The following is a 12,897-nucleotide window of genomic DNA, read 5'->3' as shown; positions in this document are numbered from 1 at the left end:
TAGGTGGCGGTGATCACAGTGTGCTGAAGTGGGATTTACGCAAAGAGGTAACTACTATCAGCAGTAAAGGGAAGGGTTTTTGCTTTTGTAAAGGCGACTACGATGGTCTGAGACACTATTTAAATTCTATACAGTGGGACCAACTGATGATGTTACCAACAGCAAATTCAAAATGGTAAGCATTCAAAGAACTTATCTTGAAAGCTACTAGGCTTTACATACCAACTAAGAAATATTGTTCAAGGTTTAGACCTAAATGGATGTCAGATAAACTAATGAGACATATGGCAGAGAAGAAAAATGCATGGGATACATATAAATTTACATGTGGCATATAAGCCTATGATAGATATAAGCTGGTCTGTAACCAAGTTACAAAGGAGGTTAGGCAGGCTAAGGCAGATTACGAGAAACCTTTGGCAAAGGATGCAAAGAAAAAACAAAAAGTGTTTTACTTATGTAAACTCTAGAAGGAAGGGGATGAATCAGATTGGTCCACTTGATATCGATGGTTCAACTGTTGATGATCCTGCTCAGGTAGCTAACAAACTAAATGAATATTTTGCATCGACATTCACACATGAGGAGTTATTCAGGGAGGGGAATGCCAGAGGTGTATTCAACTCTGGCATTAAGCTAGATAATCTTGTAATAACTGAGAGTAAAGTGGAGGAGAAATTGTTGAAGATAAACACAAGAAAGGCACCTGGGGTGGATGGGATCTATCCAGTTATATTAACGGAGGCAGCAAAGGATGTAAGCAAACCCTTAGCCATTGGCTAAGGATTTGCTTACATCAAAGGCTGATTCACTTCTTTGTGAATCAGCCTTTGATTCACAAAGGAGAATCAAAGGCTGAAACAAGTAATTATAGACCTGTGAGTTTAACTTCTGTTCTAAGAAAATTAATGGAGGCACTGATTAAAGAAGCACTGCAGGATCATCTAGACAAGACTTAGCTCGGACAGAGCATGGTTTTGTTAAGGGGAAGTCTTGCCTGACCAATTTGATTGGATACTATGATGCAGTCACAAAAGAACTGGACGCAGGGAATAACTTTGATATTATATATTTGGATCTTAGAAAGGGTTTTGATACTGTTGCACACGGAAGACTTCTGCACAAATTGGAGCAGTGTGGCATTGGAGGCAAATTGCTGCTATGTATAAATGGATGGTTATTGGGGGAGAAGACAGAGAGTAGTAATCAATGGATACTGCTCATCGTGGACTAATGTTATTAGTTGAGTCCCTCAGGGTTCAGTGTTGGGTCCATTATTGTTTACTGTATTTATAAATGATATTGTTGATGGTCTATCAAGCTTAATAGGGTTGTTAATGACACTACTGACACTATGCTGCTGTAACAGGATCTGGAAAGGTTGAGCAGATGGGTTGAGAGGTGGCAAATGAAGTTTAACATTGAAAAATGTAAAATACTATATATGGGAAACAGCAACCCCAGAGCAACGTATCAACTCTGTGGTACTACACTGACAGTGGTAGAGAATGAAAAGGACCTGGGGGTAATTGTGCAGGCAGATATGAAGTTCTCTGAGCAGTGCAGACGGGCTGCAAGAGTAGCTCATGATGTCTTGTGAATGATATACAGGAATTTTTCTAGCAGGGATAAGGAGGTATTTATTCCCTTGTATAAGGCAATGGTCAGGCCACACCTTGAGTACTGTATACAGGTCTGGAGGCCTCATTTTAAGAAGGATGTAGAGCTGTTGGAACGAGTACAGAGAAGAGCAACAAGATTAGTGAATGGAACAAGTTTTGTTTTGCAAATTACACTGTCTGGAGACTAAGCACGGGCGAGGTGATCTGATAGAGGTGTATAAAGCCCTGAATGGTTTGAGCATGCTCAATGCCGATGGGATTCTTCGTTTTGCTCAGAATAATCACCTGATAGGGCATAAATTCAAATTGAGGAAAGACAGATGTAGGATAAATGTGCGGAAATTTGCCTTTAGCCAGCGAGTAGTTGGTTGGTGGAACAGACTTCCATCCCTTGTTGTGGAAGTTGATAGCGTAAATAAATTTAAGGCTCAGCTGGACAGGTATTTTGAACGAACGGAGGGGTGAAATGGGAGTGGTTTTTTTTTTTTTTTTTCGGCTGATGCTGCATAAGCTTGCTTTCTTGCATCTACTAATGCTAATGCTGCTAAGGATTGTCTCTGATGGTACCATCTGGTTCGGTCGAAATTCTGGAGGTCACAACCATAAAACAATTAGCAGTCACCTGTTTATTGGGCTTTTCTGTTAGTGAAATCTATCATAAATGGACAGTAAACTGGATCTTACTGAATTTGCGATAATACCGACAGCTGGAATTTTGTGGGTTATTATGGTGAAATGTGTTTACAGTTCCATGAAATTTTCAATCATATAAAAAAATTAATTTTGAGATGTTCTCTTCATTCGTATTTTTAAAGCTTTGTAACTCGTTATTCGGTTCTCACTTGCATGTATTGTGTTACTTGCAATTTGTATGTGCAGTGTTCTTTATTATGGATTGTTTATCTTTTTACTGTTTTAAATTTTAACCCCCACCCAAAAATGTTAGTGAACAGAAATGTCAAGTAGTTTGTATGTACATATTACAGTACGTATTAATTATTCCGATTATCACATATATTCTTCCGATTTTGACATATTTTTTAATTGTCAAGGTAATAAAGGGTAAATTTCTGCTTAATATATCTTTGCTTTTATAGCCTCCTAACATTCCTCCTATTTTCACTAATTAGAATCGCTGTTTAATAGAATTAAAATTCAATTCACAAACGTGATCACAATGACCGGCGCTTACTGCAGATCGTATAGTGAATGGTACTTTATTATGTTGAGTTTGTGTGTGTGGGGGGGGTACATTGTATTTTTAACTATTTACGTGAAACTTTGGATAATTGGGGCAGCCGCTTAATCGGGCCAAAATGCACTAATCCCAATGTGTCCCAAATAACTGGAATGGACTGTATATATATATATATAACATGTAAAGTTTAAATATTTTATTAAAAATTAAAAGATATATATTGGTATACTAGAAGAAATTAAAACAGTGGTATAAATGTTATCATGCTAAGGGCTTGGACTAACTCAAGCGTCATGGCTTCTCTCTCTCTCTCTCTTTTTTTTTTGGAATCTTCTATGTGCTTTATTAAGGCACCCAAAAATGAGAGCATTTCTAGGAGAGGTTATTAGATCAGGTGAAAACTACATACACAGAGTAAATTATTGTTTTTTTTTTTTTTTTTAAGATTATAACCTGCTACTATGCCCAGCCAGATCCCCCTTCCCCAATTCTTTATTTCATAAAGAAGTGGTAGATCCATTTCTGCCTGTTTTTAAATATTTTCTAATATTAAGACTCATTAAGCAGCTTTACCAGCACACTCCACAGTTAGCAAAAAATGCCACACAGTACAAAACCTTGTATGCTGGTTATCAGGCAACTTGACCTCAGAAATTCCCTACCACAGCAGTAAAAGGTCAGGTTGATTAATGAGCCATCTCTTACTTTCTGCTCTCTGTTTCACAGACATTTTGCTGTATGCCTTCCATGGGCCCTGTTCTTCTGAACTGGCATCTCTAATTCCCCTCACTCTTCCAAACCAGTCTGAATCCTTCTCCTCCACCCACAAATCAAATTCTGGCTTTGACATTCATTGACATTATTTTCATGTGGTTTTAAAATTTTGTTCACAAAATTTTAATGTTATATTCATGCTCAGCACTACAAAATATATGTGGATAACACACTGCTTATCATCAAAATTGTCCCACCTAAAAAGAGTGCATACTTTGAACTCAAATTAAGTGGAGTGATAGATGTTAATTAAACAAGAAATGATTAAGTTTGTACACAATGCAGCAGTAGCTACTAGCACAAATGCAACATACATCAATACAAAACATGGCTTCTATTAACAGCAACAGAAGGCCAAATGTGGTAGGGAGTCTAAAAGGTGGAGAATGTCATCTTAGTAAACATTAAGCCATGTTTCTTGTATGTAGTGCCAGGTGGGCAACAGTGGTAGGGACTGAGGGGCTAAGGTCAATGAACATCTCATCATATCCCAGATGTGTCTAATAGGTGACAGCTCTGGTCAATGTGCAGATTGACGAAACATGTCCATATTATGTGTGCCCTGTCAGGATTTGAGAGCCTCGTGTGAGGGGCGGCGGCATTGTCCTGCTGGAAAATAGCATTTCAGATGGAGCATATAAAGGGAAGAAGCACTGTTCTTAGAATAGTTTCAATATACCTTGTCTTCAATACACGATACAATGCAATAATTTTGTGAACTGATGACTCCTCATACCATGGTTCTGGGCAATGGCTTGGTAAGCCACTTCCTGATGCAGGCTATTACCTCTCTTCCCAGTATGTCTCCGGGCATGCATGTGGCTCTGACTGGATCCTAAATATGATTTGTCACTAAAGGTGGCACAATACCATTCTCATCTCCAAGAAGCTCTCTTCCTGCACCACTGCAGGCACTGATGGTGATGGAATAGTGTCAGAGGCAGATGAGGCAATGGATGGTAAGAATGTAGTTCACTTCTTGTAGACATCTGCTAATTGTGCTCCCTGAAACAGGTGCAGACGAGATGGCATTATAATTTTGAAAGGCTTGTGGATTGCAACAAATGTTTCCTGTTACTAGTCAGCAGATCCGCTGATCTGCCCATTTGACGTTCTTCTAATTCTTCTACCAGAAACCTAGCATGTCCAATTACTTTCCTGTGCTGGAAAATGTCCAACTGTTTGGTCATCGTGACTTACACAAATGGTTATTTGCTGTTCTGACCATTCAGCAGCTGAAAACCCAACACCTTTCAAAGGCTGTCAGTTGTAAATAATGTCGCTTTATGCATGTTAAAGGTACAGCACATTCTCAGATGGTCATTCGCTCCACATTTGTTCTTTTGTTTTTCAAGCTGATGTTTACACATTTTTATAGCACACTCAGGTTCCTACAACAGAGCAATAACAGACGCATTACTGGACATTCTACTGTGCCAATTGGCTTCAAATGCTAATGATGACCACACACACACACACATCACAGTTATGCTTGTAAATTTTCAGGTAAATCTGTCCATTCATTCTATGCAAGGAAATTTCAATGACCAGCAGTGATTTTGTTATGAGAAAAAAAAAAAAAGTTTCAATTTGTTGGCCAATGTTATATGCTTGTTTGTTGGTTTTTATAAGTAAATAGCCAGGAGCACTGTAAGCTTTTATTAGCTGTTTACAGAAGTTTCTTTAAGTACATTCAGTTCTTTACTATTGGGAATATTGGGAGGTACAGTTGTTAAACATTTAATATTGTGATACAAATCATCCAAGTGCCTTAACCTTACACCATAAATAAAACAGAATACTAAAATAACGATTAGAAAGTATAACTGAGAATTACCTTCATACCTCTCACCTGTAGAACAATATATAGAAATGCATTATTGGTATGATACAATGTAAAGAAAATATTGACTATACCTTACGGTCGAATCACTTGATCCACTAATAATCACTCGTTCATCATACTGTAAGCATAATACAGACCCTGTATGACCTGTGAGAACCTAGCAAGAAATAAAATGATAAAAACTAAAAAACTTGGATATCATTTTTATATATATATATATATATATATATATATATATATATACACAATTAAAGTATTCTTAACAATATAGTACTTTATAAAATTATTTAAATTAGGCTATTAACATGTAGCATTAAAGCTATTGCTGTTGTAGAATTATTCATTATATGCAAAATGAAATTTGATATTACTTTTAATTTTAGAAAAATGAATATTATGGTGTGAGATTGTAAATTATGTGAGATCAGATGAATTGTTGATTTGCAATATAGGTGGATTAAGTATATATGGTACTAAAAATATGTATACTTAGGGCTATACCAGAGGAGCACTTAAAGTGCCAGCATCAGCTGGCATTTTAAAAGCCTCCAAATCAGCTAACTACGTGTAACTTTTATAATTTCAGATTGTGTCAAACCATAATGGGCATTTTTGACATTTCATTGGATACCACCAGTGACTCACCCTTTCTATTCTCAGTTGAAAGATGGATGTTGTTCAAATTGTATGTATTGCGCATTTATGTATACAGTTAATTGTGAGTACAAAGAGAAAACGACGATGATGGATTCATCCAGCAAATTCAAATAGGTTAAAAACAGGACAGTTTTATATTGTTTGAAACACACAGGAAGTTTCCTGAGGCGTTTTTTTTTTTTACAGAATGTTGATACAGAGTGTTGATGAACTTCTAATGTTAATTAGTGAAAAAATCTAAAGTGTTCATTTTTTTTTCACTAATTAACAAAAATCATAATTAGTGAAAAAAAAGATACATTTGAACATGCCAACCCTTTCCTTTTCAAGTGGTAGTATGACAGGAATTAAATTAATGCTGATTACTTTTACATGAACACCCTTTAATTTACCACCTTTCTACTTGCTACTTTGCTTCGTCTATTGTTCAGATGCCTTAATTTTGACCTCCTCCCACGCCCTACCATATTGATGTTTACATATATGCTTTATGTACTGTACCGACGGGCCAACTTCCACTAGCGGAAATATTTCTGAAATGTTATTTTCTTTGTTTGTAAAATTACTCTATTTCTACCCACTATTCTTATTCAGAGTTTAAGGGAATTACTTTCGGTTAAAAAAAAGGGTAACTTCCTGTTTGATTTTAGCACACAGAACTTCTCAGAATAAAACACCTATTGTTACTGGCTTGCCACCACTTGACATTATTTCCAGGTGGAATATTGACAAGTACTTTCCATCCTTTTGAAACAGAAAACATTCTCCACTACCCACACTGTAATGGATTACTTTTCATGCAAAAAAGGATGTGTTGTTTGATTTTACCAACGTTCATGCGAAGACAGCATGAACGTTGGTAAAGTTTTTGAAGTTTATAACTCCGCTATCAATAAAACTATTTTCATGAAATTTCATTAGATCAAATACATCCAGAAAACATGCTGTACTGATATTGTTCTCTAAAAACAATTACAATAAAAGCAAACTTTACTTTTATCAAATGCACACTGTTGGTGTTTTACACCACTTTTTCCCTATTTCCAGTGTGGCTTCCAGTAGATGTATTTCCTTGATTTTGTGTTAATAGATGCAATACACATTGCAGAAAGGAAATACGATGTTTTTGTTTTTTCAAAAACAATTCATTGCAATTCTTTTGGTTATGTTTCTTATGCGAAGAAACAGTTGTGTGAATTTTTTTTTCTCCCTGTCTCATGCTCATGACAATGCTGTATGTTGCGGCTTAACAGCTTCCTTTCATTGCTTTCACTATATTTTTCAAAAAAAAAAAAAAAATGTGTGTGTGTGTGTGTGTGAGAGAGAGAGAGAGAGAGAGAGAGAGAGAGAGAGAGAGAGAGAGAGAGATTATAAAATCATATCAGATACAGAAAGACACTAAAGTATTGCTTGAAACAAAAGGTCCCAAATTTGTTTTTGGAAGAAGACAAAGACCACACGTGATTCTTTTTTGTTGATGCCAACATTAGTTCTACTATTGCAGTGGTGGATATTCTTCAGCAGTTTTCCAGTTACTGTTTTGATCTTATCTAATAATAATAATAAGGTTCTTTATTAACTAAAATTATATATAGCTACTCTCCGACTTATGTAAAGGTTGCATTACGCGGAACTCTACGTAAGTCGGAATTTCTCTAAATGCTTATGCAGCACTTGCAAATTTGATTGAAGAAAAAAAAGAAATATTCGATGAACATGTAAATAGAATTATTTATTCAATTTTTTTTATCTCATGCGCAGGAAAATTATAAAAGTGCACATTACAAAAATTTCAAAATTATAAAATTACAAAAAGAGAGGAGACAGGCATAATGTCAGCAAGTTTTAACTTTCGAGTATCGTTGCCAGAATGAACTCCCCAGCTGATAAGCATGCCGCTGCAGAAGTTGAGGGCTGTGAACATTTAGAATGGGTTTTTTCCAACACATCACAAAATTTCTCTGCAGTTGCAGAATTGGCAATGGCGACTTCACCGCACACTTTAATGTTTTGGAAACCACCACGATGCTTGAAGTTTGCTGTACTTATCCTTAACATCTTCATAAATACTTCTTGCTTTTGCTTGAATGGCCATTGGACTCAGGGGCACTTGCTTCTGAATTTGATTTTCCATCCATATTATTAATAGCTTTTCCAAGATCGATATAGCACCTGAACGCTGTTTTGTGAACATTGCTGATCTTAAATGCGTTGATCTTTAACATGTTCTTTTATACGCACACTGTCCCTTAAAATAATATTCACTGTTGAAGCAGCGAGACCTAATTCCATGCAATAGATGACAAACTTCCCCCTGCTTTGTAATTCTTAATTAATCATCTTCACTTCTAAATCAATTTTGTTTCTTTTTCTAGCAGTGCTAGAAAACGAAACACTCGTACTTTCTGTTGGTCCCTTTCCCTTCACCATTGTAATAAGAAAATAGCATTGAAGAGAAGATTCATTCTGAAAATTTATGTTTTTTATATGATTGAAGATTTCAGTTTGTTTGTTATTTGGTTTTTAGGAGCATTAGCAACTAAGGCCATATTGTTCCGGGGATATGCGGTGGTCATACACTGACCTTTCCGCATCCTCCGTATTTGGTGGGCACGGGCTCGAACCCAGGTCTAATCAAGAAGCGTGCGCTATGCATTGCTGCTCCTGCCCACCTGGCTAAGGAGGCACTGAAGCTTTCAGTGAAGGGGAACTCATTTCACCATAATATCGTAAAGTAAAAACCCACAGAATTCCAGTTATCGGTATTATCGCAAATGCAATAAGATCGAGTTTACTAGCTGTTTATAATATATTGCACCAACAGAAAAGCCCAATAAACAGGAAAGTGCAAATTGTTCTTATTGTTCCATGGTAGCAACCTCCAGAAATGTGCTTTAGAAAAATATCACAAAGGCATTCAAAATTGAGTCTTATAACAGAAAGTATGATAATTAGTATTAGCATTAGTAGAGGCATATGATGCAAGAAAGCAAGCTTATTCAGCATCAGCCAGAAAAAAAAAAAAAAACCACTCCCATTTCACCCCTCCGTTCGTTCGAAATACCTGTCCAGTTGAGCTTTAAATTTGTTTAGGCTATCAACTTCAACAACAAGTGATGGAAGTCGGTTCCATAATGATGAAAGTGTAGTGCAATTTCCATTATAAAAATGACCTTTTAGAGATGGTGGTGGTTGTTAGTTTTTAGGAGCATTAGCAACTAAGGCCATATTGCTCTGGGGATATGCGGTGGTCATTCCCTGACCTTTCCGCATCCTCCGTATTTGGTGGTCATGGGCTCGAACCCCAGTCTAATCAAGAAGCATGTGCTACGCACTGCTGCTCCTGCCTACCTGGCTATGGAGGCGCCGACCTTTTAGAGAGATAAATAGATTAGTTATATAGAAAAAAATTTCAACTTCCAAGGACTTGGAAAGAATTACCAAAAGAGTGCATGTTATTGGGTTCACATTATGATATTTTCATTATAGCTCCATTTATTCCTACAGGAAAAATACATGTCCATGATTTTTTAAATTTTGCACTGGCCGGCAAAAACTTACATAAAGTCGAATTTCTGTAAGTTGAGTATTACATAAGCTGAGGAGTGGCTGTACATTCATGATTCCATACACAGATAACCAGAGGAATCTAACAATAAATTGTCTACACAACTAAACTAACTTTTATTTTGTTAACTAATGAAACAATACTAAATAGAAAAGATTTTTAAAATATTAAAAATCTTTTAGTTTCGTTGTTAGTGAAAGGTAGATGTTTGTGAATGAGCAGTTAACACATTAATTTAGTCAATACAATTGTACTGAAGAAGTATGACCAGTTTCTCACTTTTGGCATGATTGTTTACAGTAAATTTCATAACTTGGTACAAACTGGTGAACAGTTTGACTTCACTTTAGAAATGCTGAGAGTGGTAGACAAAATGCCTGGTGCATATTATAGCAGAACTGGAAAAATGTATGTTTGATTAAATTTACTTTTTTGTACACATAAATAAATTACTATTTAAGGTAGAGAAAACTATACAGTTCTTGAAATCAACGTCAATATTTTTTGAGGGAATGGTTCGTTAAAATACAAGAAGAAAAGTCTCACTCAGTTTGAACTAGGACAAACGGGTTTTGAGTAGAGTGCTGAGATTAGTGTCATTAGTTCCTCTTCTAGCATTTTGTATATAATAGCAAATTCATGAAAAGCAATCATTATGAAAAAGCTTACTCTAATTAGAAATGTTTTATTTATGTAAAAATATTTGTATTTTAATTATTACTAAGTATCTGAATAATGTTACTCGCACTGTACATGGTGTTCAATAAATCAGAATGCAACTGCTCATTGATTAAAATTTCTCTAAGAACTGAATAGTGCTCGGAAACTTAATAATGTTGCACAGCAGGAGTAAATGAATTTTATTACTACAGCAATCAAACTGAAGCACGATCAAAAGAAATATGACCAACTGATGGTATTACCAAACAGCAAAGTCTAAATGGAAAGCATTCAGGGAAGTAATCTTGGAAGCTACTAGGCATTTTGTTTCAACTAAGAAATACTGTTCAAGGTTTAGGCCTAAATGGATGTCAGATGAGCTAATGAGACTAGTGGCAGAGAAGAAAAATGCATGGGATGGGATACATATAAATTATCAGGCAAAACAGAAGCCTATGATAGATATATATAAGCTAGTCTGTAATAAAATCATAAAGTAGGTTAGGCAAGTAAAGGCAGATTACCAGAAATATTTTTTTTTTTGGCAAAGGATGCAAAGACCTCTTTAATTATATAAACTTTAGAAGGAAGGGAATGAATCATATTGGTGTATCTGATATTGATGGTTCGACTGTCAATGATCCTGCTCAGGTGGCTGACAAACTGAATGAGTATTTTGCATCTATATTCACACATGAGGAGTTATTTAGGGTGGGGAATGCCAGAAGTTTATCAAATTCTAACAGGGAGCTAAAGGATTCTGTAATAGCTAAGAGCAAAGTGGAGGAGAAATTGTTGAAGTTAAACATAAGAAAGGCACCTGGGATGGATGGGATCTATCCAGTTTATTAAAGGAGGCATCAAAGGAAGTACGCAAACCCTTAGCCTAGCAGTTCCCAAACTGTGCGCTTCAGCATCCTGCAGTGAACTGCTACTACTCGTAAACTACCACGTGAACTACTAGCTCGAGGTAGTTCACAGTTTCAACGTTAGATCACGTTGCATTCCTTTCATTGACATTCTTGAATGTTTGAGATATGTTTTTGTTTACTTGTACTTTGGCTACGCCAGTAACTTCTCAAACTTTTTAATTTCTTAGATTTTGGATATAAATAACTGTTGACTCTCCGGATCCATCAGTAATCGAAATAACTGAAGGGTGTTTTTATCAATGTCTGCGAGGTATATTGAAATTCAGTGAATTATTTTGTTGATTTTATAAGACCATGTGCACAAAAATGGAAAGATTTTTGAACATTAATAAGAATGTGTGGGAGTGAAGAAAAGAATGACAAACCACAGATCATTGGTAAAGTTGTGAAGAAACAGAAATATGCCAATACTTACCTTGGACTTTGGTTTTACTTCGGTAGATGTCAATCATGAAGAGTGTCTGCAGTGTGTATTATGCCTGAAAGTTTTGGCTCCAGAGGGCATGCTTCCAAGTAAACTAAAATGCCACTTAGAGACTAATCATCCTAACATGGCTAGTAAAGCCCGTGATTATTTTAGTTAAAAGAATTGAAAGAACAAAAAGATCATTTTTTAAACAAGCATCAATACCAAGGAAAGCTTTGCTAGCATCTTACAAGGTGGCATATAGAGTCACGAAGTGTAAAAAGCCTCACACCATCACAAGAAGAACTGATTTTACTGGCTGCAGTGGATATGGTCAATATTATGGTGGGTGAATCTGCAGGATGACTGCTTTCAAAGGTACTTTTATCCAACAATACTATCAGTTGTAGAATCCAACCCATGACCAAAGACCTCAATGATCAGCTAATTGAAAAAATGAAAGGGAAGGTTTTATTTGTTAGTTAGTTATTTGGTTTTTTTTTTAGGAGCATTAGCAACTAAGGCCATATTGCTCCGGGATATGCGGTGGTCATTCCCTGACCTTTCCACATCCTCCGTATTTGGTGATGACGGGCTCGAATCCCGGTCTAATCAAGAAGCATGTGCTATGCACTGCTGCTCCTTCCCACCTGGCTACGGAGGCGCCTTGAAAGGGAAGGAATTCGGATTACAGTTAGATGAGGCAACGGACAGTAACAAGTATTGCTCATTTGATTTGCTACACGGTTCGTAGATGGTAAAAATATTGTGGAAGACCTCTTTTGTAAAAGTATCGCTGCAGGTATAAAGGCACAAGACTTGTTTGAGATGGTTGACATTTTAATGTGTGAAAACAGCTTAGACTGGACTAAATGCATTGATGTCTGCACTGATGGTGGTCAATCAATGTCTGGCTATTATGGAGGATTTCAGGCACTCATACGAAGCAAAACTGTAGATGCACTGCATGATCCACAGGGAAGCCCTTGCGTCAAAGCAACTGAGCCCTCCACTAAACCTAGTCATGAAAAGTGTGTTGAAAGTGGTGAACTTTATAAAAACTTGCTACAGAAGGCAAGGTTTCTTAAAAAACTGTGAGGATATAGGATCTGAGCACATCCTTGTTGTACTATTGTAGCTTGACATGCCTCTCCCATGGCACTGTACTGTCCCATGTGCTTGAATTACAACAGGAATTCTACTCTTATCATGAAGAAGAACACGAGTGTGCAAA

At 36.4% G+C, this 12,897-nt stretch overlaps 1 protein-coding gene across 1 annotated transcript in view; it reads right to left on the bottom strand.

Moving 5' to 3' along the window:
- Positions 1-12,897, bottom strand: part of LOC150078435 (beta-TrCP-like) — a 255,323-nt gene that overhangs the window by 138,484 nt on the left and 103,942 nt on the right. The window contains exon 6 of the mRNA XM_090384331.1: positions 5,512-5,597. Within this exon, the coding sequence (XP_090240457.1) occupies positions 5,512-5,597 (86 nt within the window). The remainder of the gene's footprint in view (positions 1-5,511; positions 5,598-12,897) is intronic.

The sequence above is a fragment of the Mastigoproctus giganteus genome, chromosome 11 (genome assembly GCF_048544385.1).
Source record: "Mastigoproctus giganteus isolate SK-2022 chromosome 11, ASM4854438v1, whole genome shotgun sequence".
Lineage (NCBI taxonomy): Eukaryota > Metazoa > Arthropoda > Arachnida > Uropygi > Thelyphonidae > Mastigoproctus > Mastigoproctus giganteus.
This window is presented reverse-complemented; position numbering and strand designations above follow the sequence as displayed.